This window comes from Lepidothrix coronata, unplaced genomic scaffold (genome assembly GCF_001604755.1).
Source record: "Lepidothrix coronata isolate B3197 unplaced genomic scaffold, Lepidothrix_coronata-1.0 Scaffold321, whole genome shotgun sequence".
Classification (NCBI taxonomy): Eukaryota; Metazoa; Chordata; class Aves; order Passeriformes; family Pipridae; genus Lepidothrix; species Lepidothrix coronata.
The window spans coordinates 338163-356127 of record NW_016690501.1 but is presented as its reverse complement, the minus strand read 5'-3'; the positions used below and the strand labels follow the sequence as shown (position 1 = coordinate 356127).

Sequence of the window (17965 nt, the reverse complement as noted above, 5' to 3'; positions counted from 1 at the left end):
AGGCCTTACTAAAGCAGGAGGAGAAGATGCTTTTGACAGTGGGCAGCTAATATCAGCAAAAGTTTATGAGCACATACCAACATACGAACTGGAAAAGCCTAAACCAAATGATTAGGACACTCTCCAGTTCTAAAAGGAAATCATGCTACTATTGTAGCTTCTAATAATAGGTGGTTAAATTGTTCTCAGACTGGATATTCTGTGTTTACAGTTATAACCCTGAAGGCAGCTGTTACTGCTGCATATAGCAACCCTGCTCTGAGCTGGGACATTCTGAAAGGGCAAGTGAATTTGAAGACAAGCACTGATGATCAAGGATTAGTAAAATGATGCAATTTATTACTTGCATTCTTACAAGAACTAGCTCAGTTACTTTGGAAGTATCCTCTGCTTTTGGAATATCGTTGATCTGAGACTCTGTGGAAGGTAGATTAATAGAGAGGAGTTTAAAGTTTTCTAACTCTTTAGCAGATGCTGTCCTGTACGAGCTGTTACAACTGTTGTGGCAGACTGTATAAAGCCATGTAGTCTTTAACACCTCTCTGTAGACCAAAATGTGGGCTTGGGATGGCCTTCAGTGAGTGCTTTGGCTAACATGAAGAATAACTTATTTTGTATCTTGCAGGTTCTGAATGTGAATGCATAGGTCACTTTAAGTTGATATTCTCCCTTCTGCGTGTTCATGGAGCTGGCCTGGTGCAGCAGTTGGCTCTGGAGGTAAAAACTAAACCAACCAACCAACAAAAAACAAATAAAACCACAACAAAACCAAAAGTACCCTAAACCACTAAACCTGTCTAGATGTTCTACACAATAACCATAAACAAACCTGATGGTGTAACTGTTACAGTAGCATCTAAAAAATATCAAGATTGGAGTTCTAAGGTGTCAGTTACTCCTCTGAGAAACAGGTGATAGCTTCTTGCCTGAGTCTTTGCTCCCTTTTTCCCTGAGGAGACAAGACAATTTGGTGGCAGGAATAAATGTTGTAAATATCAACTCTATTTGCCAGTGAAGTGACCGACTTCACCACACACTGCATTTTCTGGACAGCATCTTAAAAGCTGGAATATAATCAAGTGTTGTTTCTGATCTTTTACAGGTAGTGAACATTGTAACAAGTAACCAAGAATGTGTTAACAACATTGCTGAGTCAATGGTTCTCTCTAACCTACTGGCACTCCTGCATTCCTTACCTTCAAGTATGTATTATATGATTCTTAAGTCTTGCAAGGTAAAGGGTTTCCAACTCAGAAATTAATTAGAATGCAGCTGGTTGAGCTTACCACTTGGGTTTTAGGTTAAAACCCTAATCCTCTTTCAGGGAGGATGATTTAAAAAAATGTTCTGCATAACCGATTTCTTGTCTTAAATGCGTGAGCTGAAACATCAGGTATTCTGATTGGGTTTGAATTGTGTAGTGTTCCATTGACTAATTATTTTAGGGAATTTAGGTAGTAAACATCTACTTATGAAGCTATGCTGTACTGGAATGTATGATTGATTTTTGACATTCCTTAACTAATTGGGTTTAGCCAGAGTAAGCTTGCAATTGTCATAAGCTTTGTTGTTTTGATACAGCTTTCTGTTAAGATCAGTTATGTTCATCTTTTATTAGTTCATAATCTATATGACACAAAGTTTTTATTGCTTTCTATTTTGACAGGTCGGCAGCTTGTCCTTGAAACGTTGTATGCTTTGACATCTAGCACAAAAATAATTAAAGAGGCCATGGCAAAAGGTACAGTACTACACTGAAAGCAAATGTTTCTGCAGCACTGGATGTAAAGTAGATACTCTTTCTTCCTACTACTTGTGAGTAGAAAAAAATTTGAATGTTTTTCTAACTCTTTGTTACAGGTGCTTTAATCTATTTACTAGATATGTTTTGCAACTCCACACATCCGCAGGTCCGAGCTCAGACAGCAGAGCTCTTTGCCAAAATGACTGCAGATAAGCTGGTGGGTCCAAAGGTAAGGATAGTAACAGCTCATGTTGGAACTCTCTTTAAAGACAAGCAAAAAAACACTCTTCTCTGTCTAAAATGTTCATGTGAAGAGCAATCTGGCTTTTTCAAGTAGTTAACCCTTAACCTGTGAGCAGACTTCTAGACGTTGTTGTATTTACTGTAACTACTATAAGCAGTTTGATTTCTATTTGTATTGACTTCAGCATTAGATACCTAGATTTCAGACCTGTCATTGGTTATTGCTATTTGAAATGATGGCACTATTTTATTTTGTAGTGTTCTGTTCTAGCAGTTGGCAATTATAGTACTACAGATAATTGGACTTCCTGGAGTTCTCTGTGTTTCTGTCAGTTAGTTTGTCCTGTCATTTAGTTTGTCTTATGATATACTAAATGTCATATGATATACTAAATGTCAATTCTGTTTATCCTTTCTAGGTTAGAATTACACTAATGAAATTTTTACCTGGAGTTTTCATGGATGCCATGAGAGACAACCCTGAAGCTGCTGTTCATATCTTTGAGGGAACTCATGAAAATCCAGAATTAATTTGGAATGACAGTTCCAGGGAGAGAGTATCAACAACAGTTCGAGAAATGATGCTTGAGTATGTGAAGACCTACTGACACAGTATATCCTTAACTGAAACATTCTTAGTGGCAATAAACCAGAATTGCTGTAGAACTGTCAGACAAAACTCTGCCTGTAAAAAGCAGAATCATTGCAAGCCAGGCTTCAGTGAAAAGAAACTTGTTCACTGTTTGTGTATTGTACCTGTAACTCAGTGATGCAAGAGCAGTCTGTGCTTAATCCAGGTATTTGCTCACTGCTGTAAGAATTGGAGGGGGTTGCAATGGGAAGAAAATGGGGTTTAGAAGCTGGGATGGCTTCACAATGATGGAGGGAGACTGAGGTGTCAAGTAGGGAAGACAACTGCTTCTTTTACTGCTTGTTAAAACTTATTTTCTCTTTAAAGGCACTTTAAACTTCAGAGGGACAACCCTGACACCAACTGGAAGGTAAAAGTATACTGTTTCTGCTTTGAGTCTGTCCAGGGAGACTATAAGCCAGCTGATAATAATGCATGACAGGCTCTCCTGTTTAAGTACCAACAGGAATTCACTGCTGTGCTATGAACATAACTGTTCGTAACTGAAAACATAGCTGGTTTGATGTTTTCATTACTAGTTGTACCTTGAAATTAGACACTTACTGGCAAAACCACTGCCAACATACTCTGAACTTTCAGATCATTCAAATCATTCTAAAATGCATCAAAAGTCAGCAACAAAGAATACCGGTTTGCTGGAAAAAGTCCTGTCACTACATAGCTGTAGAAAACTTGCTCTTGGTAAATGTTCATAACTTTAAGTCACCAAGTCTCAAAATATACTGTCCTTTGCATCAGGTCAATAAGTGAGGTGTTTCAGTTTGTAGTATTTCCCAATAACTGTGAAAGGCCAGACATGACTCCCTCCCAACAGTGCTCTAGTTCAACATTAAACCAATTTCTAAACACATGCAGGGTAGCTATTTTGATCCAGGTGAGAACTGGAAACTTCCCTAGGGTGATGGTGAGAAACCTTCCCCTGAAGTGGGCAAGAAAGGAAGGAAAGGGCTGTTGTATCATCAGCCTTGCTGTTGGCACTTCTCTTGAACTAGGGTTTACCACTGATGCAGTCGTAGGTTCACTTACATCTTTTGAAAGAAAAGTTCACTGTAGTAGTACTGCCTGAACTGTTCCTTCTAATGTCATTTCTTACCTCATGTTCCTTCAAAATGAAGTGTTTATTGGTCTTGCCCAGCTCTGTTTCAGAAAATACAGTTAGTTAGTGACCCTGACCATGTAGAGAAGCAGTTGCTGCTCTCACAAATACCCTCGCCAATAACTCCTTGTACTTTGCAATTCAACAGCTGCCTGAAGACTTTGCTGTGGTGTATGGTGAGGCAGAAGGTGAACTTTCAGTGGGGGGAGTCTTCCTAAGGATTTTTATTGCCCAGCCGGCCTGGGTTTTACGGAAACCAAGAGAATTTCTCATTGCACTGTTGGAAAAGTTTACTGAACTACTGGAGAAAAATAACCCCCATGTAAGATGATTTTTCTGATTCTACTCTTTGAATTTGTTTAACAGTTTTAATCTACTAGTCTTTTAGTGTCTAACAGATTCTCACACTTTCTTCCCAACATGAATGGGTTTTTTTGTCTGCTTTCTGATTCTTTATAAAAGCACATTGTTGGTATATTGAGGCTACTTTTGAACATGAGTCAGTGCTTTTAAAGTCCCTGAAGCCCCAGAATTAGCTTAAGTTATGTCTTAGAGGCTTATTTTGCACTAGAGATGAGGCTTAACAAATTAAGTATCTTTTAATTATTTCATGACTGGCTGACTTAAGAAAATGGCACTTGTTCTACAATGCCTAAAAATTTTCAGCTCTTGACACTTCTGTTGTCCTTCTGCAAAACTGACTTCCCACTCTAGTGTAACTTAGGTGACCTACAGAAGGCTGCCACCTAACGATTAGTGTAATGGGTAGAGCAAATGTGTTACAGTTTGAATGAGAACAATGTTTAAAATTCAGTTTTTAGTCATATCATTGACTTGTCATTACTTGAACAGTGTTCAGACAGATTTTTGGTGAGGCTTGCAGGGCAGAAATTAACTTGCATGTTGAATAAAATGGACATCCTTATTGCAAAGATGTGATAGCTGTTTGTAGGGGCATGTGGAATACACCCAGGTGGGGTGAGTGCTGCTGCACAGGCTGCAGATGTTCAGGTGGTCAGTCTGAACATCCATGCTATCATACTTCCACCAGGCAAGTTAGCACATGGATGCATGCAGAGGCTGCAGCCAGACATTGGATTCCCTAGATGCTGGAAATACTGCTTAGGAATTCCCATGTGGTCTGTGTTCATGGAACTAATGAATGTCTGCCACTACTGGAGCTGATAATCATGTTCTTAACTTCTTGTTTTAATAGTTTGAGAGCCAAGTGACATAAAAGCATTAGGGGAAAAATCTACAATGCACAGTAAGGGAGAAATGTTGTTATTATGATGATGATACATAAGGCTTTACTGAGCTATCCTTTGTGTTGATTTTTGATTTTCTGCAGGGGGAAACTTTAGAAACCATTACCACAGCAACTGTGTGCCTGTTCAGTGCCCAGCCTCAGCTAGCTGATCAAGTTCCTCCACTTGGTCATCTTCACAAGATAATCCAGGCTATGAATCACAAGAACAATGCCATTCCCAAAAGTGCCATTCGTGTCATGCACATACTGTCTGACAATGAGGTACTGAATCATTTAAGTGCTTGAGGGGAGAGAAAGCAAACCTGGAGTTATTTGTATTGTTGAAAAGGCATTATTCTAACTATAAATATTGTGTAACAGATGAGCAGGGACTTATAGCTAATTAATGGGGAATTGGTAGATTAAAGACTGAGAAATTCATGGTCTTGGCTGACCATATCTGCAGTAACCATTAATCTTGGCACAAAATAAAGTATTCTGGATGTTTCTGTCTCTCTATAGCTTTGTGTTCGAGCAATGGCATCACTAGAGACCATCAGCCCTCTCATGAATGGAATGAAAAAGAGATCGGACATAGTTGGCGTAGCCTGTGAAACACTGAATCGAATGTTTCAGAAGGAACAAACTGACTTAGTAGCCCAAGTAAGTAGTGCATTCTGAGACTGTAAAAATGTGGTATTTTTACATTTAGATACATCTAAACTGTTCAGAAGAACAGAGGTACTGTTCAATTTAGATAGCATCTGGGAAGCCTCCTAGAACTTAACTAATGTGCTTTTCTTGTTGGAGAAGTCAGTTCTTTATCTAAAATGCGGACCTATTTGAGGATGTTACCCGAGTATTGAAGCTTAATGCGTAGGGTAGTGTCGACTGGTGTCTGCTGAGAAAGTGTAGTGTAGGAATGCCAGCTAACTCAACTGTGTTTACACCTGGACAGAGCAGAATTGCTGGACAGGATCTTTGCTTTCTCTTGTATTCGTATTCAATACATACTCATGTATTCACACAGCTCAGGAAAAATGGATGAGCCTTGGCTTTAGCGTATTAGTGATAGCTGTTGGCACTTCTCATTCACACTAATGCTAGTAATGTAAACATCTATATGGAACTTCCTAGTCCATGTTAAGACAACTCATTTGGGTATGTTTGCAGGCTTTGAAAGCAGATTTGGTCCCTTATCTTCTAAAGCTGCTTGAAGGTGTTGGTCTTGAGAACCTGGAAAGTCCATCTGCAACAAAAGCTCAGATTGTTAAAGCTCTGAAATCCATGTCTCGCAGCCTGCAGTATGGGGAACAGGTAGGTACTGATAAGTCTTCATCTGGGCTTTGACACTTGAAGATCAAACTCTGACCATCACTTGTTTAATTTTTTCCTGTCATATGCATCATTCCACCTAAAATGTTCACATCCTGTAACTACAAAATCATTACATCATCATCTATTTATTAGAAGTCATTGGTTCAATGCATGTGAAGAGCACTAACAAGACAAATTCCAAGTACAGAAATGTTCTATAAGCTAGCTGGCTTCTACTGACAACTCTTCAGAACTTGTTATAAATGTAAATTGCTTTTTTGTTTCCCAAATAAATAGACAACTGCAGCAGCTTTATGGGTGTATATTCAAGGTAAAATTGGCCCCAGTAACTGTGCAAGTCCTTGGTGCCTTTCACTTACCCTTGTGTTGAAAGCTTTCTGAAACAGAGGGAAACTGGGGATAGGTCCTTCTTCCAAGTTGTCCCTATCTTGCTACAGTACAGGAGAAGTCCTATTCTGCCTCAGCTGTAGGTGTGTGGCAAGTGGCTGCTTGCACGGTTGCTTTTCATTGTCACTTAACTGGGGAATGAGAGACAAAGTCAAGCTACTAAATGACTTTTTTTGAGTATTATGTGTTCAGCTGCACAGTTAACATGGAAAAGCAAGTCTCCTTGGAAATGTGTGTGAATTCCATATCACAGCCTGAACTACTGCCATGCTCTTTGGTAATTCCTTTGGAATGGTTTGGTTTTAGAAAATGAGTTTATTCACCTAGAACATGACAAATGTCACTTGCTCACTGTGTTTAATCTTTTCAATTACTGTAGGTAAATGAAATTCTGTCTCGTTCTTCTGTGTGGAGTGCCTTCAAGGATCAGAAACACGACTTGTTCATTTCTGATACGCAAACAGCAGGATACCTCACAGGTTAGCAACTCTTTCCTGTTTATGCCGAGTCATACTGAACAGTTATTTAATTGTCAGACTGGACTCTGGAAATACTGTTTATCCCCAGGATCTAGTGCCATCCCATGGTCTGAACATTCAATGCTGTAAAAATACAGTAAGTTTTTAAAACATTCATCAAAAGCCAAACTTCTTGTTGATTGAGAATGTATTTCTCTGGGTAGTCTTTGCTGTACCTACTTCTAAAATATCAGAGCAATGGAATCTGGACACTGGCAAGACTTGAAAGTACTCTGTGGTGATAAAACAGAGATGTAATTGGAACTAATGAATGTGACAGTAGCTTTCTTGCTTTCTCAGGATCAGTCTTTTTCAGTCCTAGAACACATGGTTTTCTAAGGTTGGAGGGAGGAACAAACTGTCTTCAAAATCAGTTAGACTGCCTGTATTAATTGGCCATGTGAATTACACGGCTTAGTGTTAGGCAGGTAGTAGTAGTATTGGAAAAGTTGGAATGTTAATAGCTTGGAGTTTGAGGCTGTATTCCAGGCAGACTCAGTGCACTGGCAAGATGGCCTCGTGCTTGTGTATGTGGAGCTGGTGGCGTACACTTGACTGCAGCAGTGGTGCACCCTGGGTGAGTCCCCTGCTGGTGCCACCAAGATCAAAATGGCACCCCAGGGGTGCTGCCTCAGTGCCACTGGCAGCGTAGAAGAGCATTTTAGCTGTGTGTGCTGCACACACAAAGGATAGCAACTGATGAGAACCTTGTTGCTGTTAATGGCATGGTGCAGACACAATCCTAGAACAGTTACATCACAGCAGGTTCTTCCTTCACTCCTGTGCAGCACTTGATAGACACAGTATCACAGTCCAAAACTTCCTATCACATATTTTCAGATATAGCAAGTAATGACATTGTAGCAAACTTTATCTAAAGCAACACATGATGTAAACTTCTGAGTCCTCAGTAGCCATCAGCTGAACAATCATTTGGTTTTAAGAGCTTTACCTCCCAGGTGATGTTTTAAGGCCCTTTGTGACAAGCCAGTGTGAACACATCCATGTGCCACATGGAACTTTCTCACCTAACCCACTATAGGAGTCTTGGTAAAGCTTTTGAGCATAACTGAACTAGTGAGGTATAAATCAGATGACTAAAGTTTTTCTTGCAAGATACTAACATGTATTTTAAGAAAATGAAGCAAGAGCCTTTCAGGTCCAGAATTACATGGTCTAGAAGCAGATGCTTAGAGTTTGAGAGTAGGTATATTACAACACTTGATGCATTTTTCCACACAGGAAAGACTCTGTGCTTTAGCTCTGAACAGGAGTTTTCTGTTTATTGTACCATTTAATGCCACTTTGACAAAGAATACCTGAACACCTGATTCAGTTGGTACTGAATTTCCTTGGTATTTTGTTAATACAGTAAATATAGAAATATGAAGAAAATGTTGGGTGATTACTGGCCAAGAATTGTCACTATACCAGATGTGGTCAGGCTTGAGACTGGGGACAATATAGCTTTCCAATTGCCTTAAGGCCTGTGCTGCTTTTAAATTGCCTAATGTTTAAGTGCTTGCCAATGTAGAATGAAGATGCTGTACAAATGCAAAGTGTAGATGGAAATCAAACTAAAAGCTTTATTTTTAACCTCTCTTATCTTGTATTCTGCCTTATGTCTTGCTTCAAATTGCTTTGCTATTTGCACTTCCCTTGAAACTTCCCTTGCTTGTTTCTCTTCCCTCAGGTGTCTCTTCTCCTTCCCTTCTAACTGGCAGCAGTCCCCTTCACCTGAGAAGTGGGCTTTAGATCTGCTCTGTCAGGCAGCTTGCTAACTTCTGTGTAGCTCTCTAAAGCAGGTAGATACCATCTCATAGAACGCACACTGCACTTGCTGCATTCCAAGCAACAGATGCATGTCATAGAGCTGTGAGAAATGTGTGGTCCCAAAGTGCCAAACACTGATAAACTTGCCTTCTTCGAGCACACAGGAGCACAACACTGATAACTGCAGTGGCTGGTACTTGCTGGTACTACACAGGAACTGAACTTCTGAACTATGTTAGGAATCCTCCATAGTGGAAAAGTTTGAGGCACAAGATAACGACGGGGAATTTTTGCACTAGTAACAGTGGGTGTGGCTTTTGGCAGGTGCCACCGCTGAGCTGGCAAAGAGAGGTCCCCTCCTGAAGGCAGAGCGCTTTTAAATACCAAAGGCACTGCTTGCTTTGCTCTCTTCCTCACAGTAGTAGCGTAGGACTGTTCACAAGGAGACAAACCACGCTCTGATGTTCTGGCTCTGGGGTGTAGTTGAGGAGGAGGGTGGGACAGGAAGGGATAGTAAATTTGTGAGAACTCAGTGAGGATGATTTAAGTGGGGAGAGTACAGGACCCAATAGAATTCACTATGTTGAATGTTGGCAGTGTAGGCTGGAGGTCTAATACCAAGTTGATCACTGTATCGGTGCAGGAACATGCTGTGGATGGGGAGTATACTACAGTCATTAGTTACTGTTGAAACACCTCTTGCTGCAATGTGAGTTTTTATTGCATTTGTTGAAAGTTTCTATATGACTAAATTTTTAAGTCCAAACTTTTAGGGAGAGGGGCTTTGCCTGCAGTGCAAAACTAACTGCCCCATAGTAATCAAAATGGAGATTTACTAATTTTAAGGAGCTCTGCATCTCCAGTATGTAGTTTGTGTATTCTAAGAATGCTGTTACCTTTTCCTAACTGAAAGCACAAAATGCTGCCTAGACAAGCTTTAGGCAGTTCTGCTCCTTCATGGGGCAGCCCACTGAGGTTCCTTGGAATATGCAGCTGGAAAAAACCTTTACAACCCTGAACGCATACATGAGGAGCCCAGTAGTGAAACACATGCCTGAACTTACTTCACTTCCATGGCAGGGCCTTTCCATAGCAAAGGAAGGCCACCCCCTCTTTACTGCTGCTTCCGTGGCAGAAGGTGAGATGGGTACTGCTAGTGGTTGGGGTTCTTTTGTAACTTATTTGGCACATCAGAACAAAAAACACTGAGAAAGTCCAAGAATGGCCTCCCCAAGCTACTCCACTTAGTGGACTAATAAGCCTTAGTTCCTAGTGTTCCTAGATTTCAAGGAATCTTAACAAAAACTCCTAAATGTTCTTGTGTAAGGTGTCTGGTTGACTTAGATGATGTGTTACCAGAGGGAATAAAGCTGTTCAATCAGCCCATAGAATGAAAACTAATTGCCAGTATTTGTTTCCTTCCCGAAAGGCCCTGGAGTTGCTGGTTACCTTACTGCAGGGACAACGTCATCTGTAATGCCCAACGTACCACCCCCAGTAGACAACGACGTGGGAGATGTCAGTTAAGGACTGGAAATCCTTGTGAAAGAGACAAAGGCAGACTGGCCAGTGATGAGGAACTGCACTTTCCTCCAGTACATTGAAGTGAACTTACTGCCTTTCTGGGTGTTTATGACAGTGTTATTCCTTTTTTCTATGACTTTTTTTTTCTAGGAAAAAGTCAGTGATTCTAACTACCACACTGTAACACAAGAAAGCACTCTGTGGATCAGCTGAAATGGGTACACAAGAATTTTTTCTTGTTGTACATAAGCACATTTTGTTCCTTTATATTTGTTTACAAGACTGTGAATCAAACTTTCCTAGTTTTTATATTTTATGAATTAGCATGACTGGAGTTGAGCTACAGTCTAGAGGAATTGGGCTAAAATAACTTTGACCTCACCGACCCCCACTAAATGGGCATCCCTTCTTTTCTCAGTCTGATGTGATCACTCCCATTGAACATGACCTGCAAAGGGTTTTGTCTCTGCACCAGTTCACTCATGTCCTTAATCATTAACATTATTATCTTCTTCCTCAGATCAAACAGCATTAGACATTCGTATGTATAACTGGCTTGACCAAATTGACAAAGCTTCAGCAAAAAAACCTTAAAGTTGACATGTTATGTAAGAAATTAGTGTAATTGTGAAATGTTCTATACATTATCCAGTATATAAAAACTTTCTATATTGAGTGTACATTATACAGATCATTCATATGTACATAAAATTTTAAAATAAAGGGAATTAAGAGCCTTGTTAATGAGATAAAGGTGTTGTTCTTGTGTAGCTGTTCTTTGAAGGTGTAGGAAATGAGGGTGGTCAGAGATCCTAATTGGAACATGGCTAAATATGGTCCCCGGACATTCTTCATTGGAAAAACACATTGTGCAGGTTTTGACAGCCTGGAGCACAACTCCTGAACCCCATACAGTGCATTTCAGCCACTGACTTAGTAACACTCTCAGCTTCCTAGGAAACATTCTTGGCAGGAAGCAAGAGGAAAAAGTAAGCTGGATGGAAATGTAAACAAGAATTACTGTTTTCCCAAAAGACATTATAATCTTGTTTTTAAGTATAATGAATCAATATGAGGTAAGAAACTTTGTGGAATGCCTCCAGCTCCAGGTACTCTGTATGTGTACCACCTTGTGTGACTCCTGCAGGTATAGCTGGACATCCTTCAGGCTGCGTGCTCAAGGACAGAAGTGGCCGCAGCCTCGCCCTGAAGACTGAGCCAAGCAGAGTGTGTTCTCTCCAAGCTCCAGCAGGGAGGAACTTGGAGGGGGGGCTTGTTTGTTCGCACAAACAGTAAACACTTGTACCCTTAAGTTAAAAGTTGATCAGTCCTGTATAAGTTGAAAAGTGATTATCCTAACTTTACAGGAAGTAGGGCTACCAATGGCACAATATGCTGGGATCTGCCTGTTTCTGTTCCTGCAGGGGCAAGTTCTCTTGTAAGTAACTAATGTCAAAGAGGATTATTACAGGAGCAGAGCTGAGGAACTATGACCTTTGAGAACTTCATAAAGGTGTATTGGGTATAAATGGCAGAGCCTGTTTCGGTAGCAGAGGAGGCCATAAACTGCCCCATGTCCGTCACTGCTGGTGCCAGCTAAAACTTCAGCTCCTTGGAGAGGGAAGGTGCCACCTGTGCTTAGACATATTTAAGGGTGGGAGTAGCTTGGACCAGGAGACAGGAGGAGGCTTGTGAGGGTGCACAAATGGAGAGAGAAGTAAAGATGCAAGGGAAGACAAAAGGTACACCAATAAGAAAAAGTGTGAGGAGATCCATTTGGAGAAACGCAGCAAAGGAGTAAGAAGCAAGGAGTAGCAGACAAACTGACCTAGCTACACGCTGACTCAAGTCTCCTGTGCTGCCCTGAGCTTCACGTGAGGGGGAGCTGGGGGAAGGACTGTATGTAGCCTTAGGACTAGAAGAGCAGCTGAGAGCAGGAACTGAGGAGGAGAGAGAGTTGGAGTACAGCTGAACTTTGGAAAAAGGAAAGAAAGGCATTACCTTCAATGTTTGTCATTTAATCAAAAACTAAAACTTCAGCCTAGCTTGCAGTAAACTAAATTGTGTGAGACTCCTGACTCAGAACTGCTTTGCCTACAATGAAAGGATAAAGGGCTTTGGCTCAGAACAAAGAAAGCAGTTTAGGCCTGCTAGAAAACAGATTTTATTTAGTGTTACAAAGAACCCAGATAAGTTGTTATTTAGATGCCATTCTGCTAATTCTTAAAAGCAAACCCATGATTCTAAAGTGTAATGATTGTAAGTAAAGAGTGAGAGAAGAATTGCTTCGAGTTTTTGTATTCATTCAATTTTACCTTAAACAACTGGAAAAAACCCCTTTCCTAAATTTTCCATTCCATTCCATTTGAGAAGGCTCTATGCTGCCATTAGATTTTTGCGGTGAGCTTCTTCGACTGGTCAAGCAGTTCCCACCTTGCAATTGTTGAGAGATGAACTTCATCAGGCCCATCTGCCAGGCGCAAGGTCCGGATATAAGCAAACCTGTGTGGGGAGAGCTGAATTAGGGGCAGGTTTCTGACCCTTGCCACAGCAGCCAGAGGGTCTGACAGTGGGAGCTTTCAGCACTGGTTTTGCTACAAAATCCTTCTGACACTGGTTTCTTGGAAAAACGCTATCACACAGGAGATACTGCAACACAATCTTCCTGGCAAGATTGAGATGGGTGGGCTGGGAATTCAGAAGTTTTGCTTCTCCTGAAGGCCATAAGGGATAAGATTAATCTTTAAACGCAGATCCTCTTTGCTGCTGATAAGAACTATTTTAGATCAAGTGCTGAGGTTTTCTGGTAAGGGTAAGTGCACTAACATTAAACTCTAAAAACAATTGGTTTAAGTTTTATAGCTTAAAGGCATATGGACTATTATTTCAAGCTACCTGAGGTGAAACAGCATGTACTGGTGTTATAAAATGATCTTAAAGGGAATACTTAGAATCTACAGGTAAGTCTCCCTTTACTCACATAAAAGCCAAAGGAAAATCCTGAGAAACTCCAGCTCCACCGCACACTTGAACTGCACAGTCAATCACTTTAAGCACAGCTCGTGGAACAACCACTTTGGTCATGGCTACCTGTAATTAGAAGAGAACTCACAATATCAGTAGTACTTTCATAAGCAAGTGAGAATATTTACCTAACAGCTCTACTGAAGATTAGTATCTCACAGTACATTCCTTCCTCTCAGGCTTGGATGAGGGCTCTGCTGTTCCTATTCCCTGGGTATGGTAAAACTGTTTCCAGTCACCCCAAACTATCCTACTGTGTTGAAACAAGCAAGCAGTGCTTGAACAGATTCATCTTGAAGTTTCTGAGCTCACTCCCCAATCCTCTGACAATTAAAAGCATATCTTCAGGCTCTCTGTTTTCAACATGAAGTCATACTCTACAATTAGAATAATAATGTTTAACAATATGTTTTAGTTTGTCTTTCAACCAGTTGAATGCACAGATTTTGCATTCCCCATGTACTAGCTGCAAAAAAAAAGTAGAAATTCACCTCTTTTCTTGCTTTTCTGTTGCCCAACATGTCAATCTTCCTGGCTGTTTTCAGTGTGAGCAGACGAGCCTGTTCTATGCTGAGGCGGCATTCGGCAATCCAGTGGGCAACAACTTCCTGCAGAAACCAAAGCCAGAAAGGGGAACGTCAGTTAATACCTCTGAGCACACCCTAAAGTGCATCTGCTCCTCAGCAGGTGCACGCTCTGTCAACTTAGAGACACTCATGTGCAAATTTAAGGTAGTTTGATGCACGTCATCTAATAGGAAAAATAATAAAGAAAACACTAAAAAATACTCAAGATAGAACAATTCTTTTCCTGGCAGGAAAGAATTAAAAGGGAAAACCTGCAGATTCTGGCACACTTTTGAAGTCCTGGTCAGACACATTGCATGCTGGCCATTTTCCTGAAGTCCTTCAAAGCCTGGTTTTTACTCTCTGCTTTCCTTTACCCACTAACTGCACTCACAGCCCTCTTGCCCTGTAACAAGCCCCAGTATAAAACAGTGGGGAGAAAGGGGAGAGGAATTCCTTCTACTTTGCTTAAACTGCTGGTGGTGGTGTGTGACAGACAGAGCCAGAACACCTGCAGGGTGGTGCCTGCTGCATCTGCCTGATGATAAATTAGAAGCTCTCTTGATCCAATATGAAGTTAACAGTCTTGGCAGCCCTTCCCGGCTCCTCTTGGCTAATTTCCCCCTGCAGCTAACATACCACTGTAGAAAAAATGTGTGATGCTTGTCAGTGCAAAAGCTGTTTGGAGCCTAAGCCAGCCTCAGTGACACACTTCTCCTGGGGCTCTGGATTTGTAGCCTTGGCAGGCACAGGACATACAAGCAAATGTACAGCACTTGCTTCAGTGCGAAGTCTGGAGGCTCAGCTTAGCTTGTGCCAACAAAGACGGTCAGAACCAGGGTGGGTGTGTTCACACGTGCTCTTCTGCCTGCAGCTCCCAGGGTCTGACTGCCCCATGGGTGGTGGTGACAGGCAGCCTGTTACTCAAAGCAGCTGCCAACCTCACCTTTTCCTTAGTTATCCTCAAGCTGTGCAGAACCTACTCTGGCTCTGCAGCTGCCTCCACATCATGCCTGTGGCTTCATCAAACATCATTGTTAATGTAACAGATTTCTGAGAAAACAGAATGTGCCTCACGCAGCTCTGAATAATTCTAGGTTATGCTGGTGAATGGAAGTTTGGCAAGGATGTGACTGGAAAACAGATATGTAAGGTTGTTCCTTCTGGATCTGTACAAACAATTTGCTACACTCTGCGCCAGATATTAATACAGTTTCCTTTTTCCATTGCTTTTACTTGTTTTTTCCAATAAAGTCATCCCAGCTGCTGGGAAAACTGAGGAACACTTGAAATGTGAGAGGCCAACTACCAAATGCTGATGGTTCCTCCTACAGAAGGCAGACTGTCATATTTTTATTATTTTAGCAAGCAGTTGCCCATGAAACAGTATTTCAATTCCAGAGCAAAATAAGAGCAAAAATCGCAACATGCCCTTAGTTTGGTCTGTACTTTCATAAGTAACTACAAATAACTGATTGAAGAAATAAAATTTTCAGTCAGATTTAGACCCCTGAGTGTTTCCAGTGATTGCGAATGGAGACATTCAGGTGACAAACTGTATACATAAAAATGGTGAATTTATACTGTAACTATAGAAACATAAGCTGTATACCTGAAAAAATACCTGTCCAAATAGATCAGTGAAAGCAGAGAAAAACATGCAGTGACAAAATCTGTATTCAAATCCAGGAAAGGATATCCAATTCATTGCAAAGGAGAAAAAGAAAAAAAGATCCCATAGGTTATAGCAAAAAATGGTAGCCTTGTGATGTGATTTTTTTCCTTTGAGATCCAAAGGCTTATGAGTAGGAATTCAAGGTTAGGGCACATCTACTTCTGTGTCCCTTATCAGAATCACAAGGTTGAGTGCGCGGGCAAAACAAAGGTCACTGCCTGGAGCACGTGAATTGAGACAGGGAACGTGCTTACGTGCTGATACAGCTTCTTCCCAAAAGTCTCCCTCTGTGCAGAGCGCTGGCACATTATCTCTAAAGCAGTTTCAGCTGCACCGAGGGACCTCATGCAGTGGTGAATGCGGCCAGGCCCGAGCCGACCTTGAGCTATCTCAAACCCCCTGCCCTCACCTGGTTGGAAAGAAAAACAGGCACATGAAGACTCCATGACTCTCTCTTGAAATGATCCGTGGCTCCAAGTAGAAGTGTGCTCATAGCACCAGAGGTAAAGGCGAGCTGCTTAAAAGTTTATTTTGCAGAACTCTTGCTTGTTTACTCCAATCAGATCTATATTGACACACTATTAATAATACTTATATCACAAAGCACACTCCAAGATGGTTTTTGAGAAGGTTTGATTTAGCTGATTGAAATTAAATTTTGTTAATCTTCCATGGAAAAATACATCTATAAGATTTGGAATGAGTATCTGAGGGAAGACTTCGAGGTTTCCAGGTCCTAGGGCTACTCAAGAGAGAAAGCTCTTTGAGCAAAATAAAAGAAGCAGAGAGGAAATAGAAGAAATCAGGATTTATATTAAGTAAGAGAAGTAGAACAGAGTTCTCCCTGCAAAGGGTCACAGTGCTGCTTATTCTTTCTTTTTTTCACTACTTCTAAGAACTGGCCATAGAATACAGCAGGACATTCTTTCAAAAAGTCTGTGAAGTCTATGAGAACTAGTTTTGGGGAAAGAATGCCACTGACAGATTTTGCTTTGTTCTACTTCAGGGCAGTATATTTGAATGACAGCCACAGTTGCCCTGCTTCCTCCTGCTCTAAACAAGGTACGTTCAAGCAGCAGATAGGCTGCTAAAGGAAGATTGGGCTCCCTCTTACACGAGTTTGAGACCCTGGCTCAACTGACCCCAGCTGTTTACAATTACTTCTGATGATTCATTAAATAAACCACTGTTTCATAAAGCTTGGTTCATTGCTATATGTATTAGAAATGAATAAGTGCTGAAACTCACCCAGGATTATGTTGGAGACAGGCACTCGCACATCATTGAAGTGTATCTCAAAATGTCCTCCATGGATCTCATCTACAGGGACAGAAAACACAACAGCAGAGTAAAACAAAGGAAGATAAAAACATAGCCTTCAATTCCTTCCAACCCTTTTTCTATATATGCATTTTACTGATTTATTTCATATACAATATTTATTAACATTACAGCAGCTTCTGAGACTGCTAACAAATTAACACACATATATCTGATAAATATGATCACCTACCCAGATAGCCAAACACCGAGAGGGGTCTTATCAGCTTCAGCCCTGGAGTGTCCATGGGAACAATAATCATACTGTGCTGCTTGTACCTGATCAAGACAAAATGCACCTGTTACATTTAACTCTGAGTCTGCCTTCTGTCCCCTTCCTCTGCTTTTTTTTATCTTCTATCCTCAGTTTAGCACTCGCATAAAGCCAGTGCTGAGATTTACCTGTAGCGCCTGCACCATCCTGCCCACACACAGTGGGGCTTCAACACTCCTTGAACCACCAGTCAACAAGTGAAAATACATTACTGGCACATAATGCACCAAACTCCTACTGCTGGACCTTCTGTGCACATACTTCTGTATCACCCAGTCAATTCTCCTAGCCCTGCCTTTCTGTTTTGTCCTCAAAACAACATTATCAGAATCATCATCTTGGCTTGCCTATAGTTTAGGGGAAAAAATCCCTATGTTTACATTCCTTACGAATATTTAAGGTCAGTTATTAGTCACACAGAACTGGAGGTGATGCCCTAGGTCCTCGAATTCAGCCTCCAGTTCTAGCAAGTGGAGTGTCACGTTGTCCCCTCCAAGAATTTCTCTTCAGCTTCCAAGAGCTCAACAGATGCCACCATCTGTACAGCCGCCGGGCAAACCATCCTGTGTGCTGTAGGCAACT

At 41.1% G+C, this 17965-nt stretch overlaps 2 protein-coding genes across 5 annotated transcripts in view; one reads left to right on the top strand and one right to left on the bottom strand.

The window, feature by feature from the left end:
- The window catches only part of DNAJC13 (DnaJ heat shock protein family (Hsp40) member C13), a 56163-nt gene extending 44890 nt beyond the window's left edge, over positions 1-11273 (top strand). For 3 of the 4 annotated variants that reach the window (XM_017838026.1, XM_017838024.1, XM_017838027.1), the window contains 12 exons: positions 626-717; positions 1103-1202; positions 1667-1741; positions 1861-1973; positions 2407-2576; positions 2946-2988; positions 3884-4057; positions 5087-5266; positions 5507-5647; positions 6158-6301; positions 7089-7188; positions 10430-11273. In XM_017838026.1, coding sequence (XP_017693515.1) covers positions 626-717; positions 1103-1202; positions 1667-1741; positions 1861-1973; positions 2407-2576; positions 2946-2988; positions 3884-4057; positions 5087-5266; positions 5507-5647; positions 6158-6301; positions 7089-7188; positions 10430-10527 — 1430 coding nt within the window. In that variant the 3' untranslated portion in view covers positions 10528-11273. The remainder of the gene's footprint in view (positions 1-625; positions 718-1102; positions 1203-1666; positions 1742-1860; positions 1974-2406; positions 2577-2945; positions 2989-3883; positions 4058-5086; positions 5267-5506; positions 5648-6157; positions 6302-7088; positions 7189-10429) is intronic. The other variant, XM_017838025.1, reaches the window with a different exon arrangement.
- A 1391-nt stretch (positions 11274-12664) lies between these two features.
- ACAD11 (acyl-CoA dehydrogenase family member 11) overlaps positions 12665-17965 on the bottom strand; it is a 30403-nt gene continuing 25102 nt past the window's right edge. Inside the window, exons 15-20 of the mRNA XM_017838029.1 lie at positions 17303-17388; positions 17038-17109; positions 16044-16198; positions 14040-14156; positions 13505-13614; positions 12665-13026 (exon numbers count right to left, since the gene is read on the bottom strand). Coding sequence (XP_017693518.1) covers positions 12912-13026; positions 13505-13614; positions 14040-14156; positions 16044-16198; positions 17038-17109; positions 17303-17388 — 655 coding nt within the window. The 3' untranslated portion in view covers positions 12665-12911. The remainder of the gene's footprint in view (positions 13027-13504; positions 13615-14039; positions 14157-16043; positions 16199-17037; positions 17110-17302; positions 17389-17965) is intronic.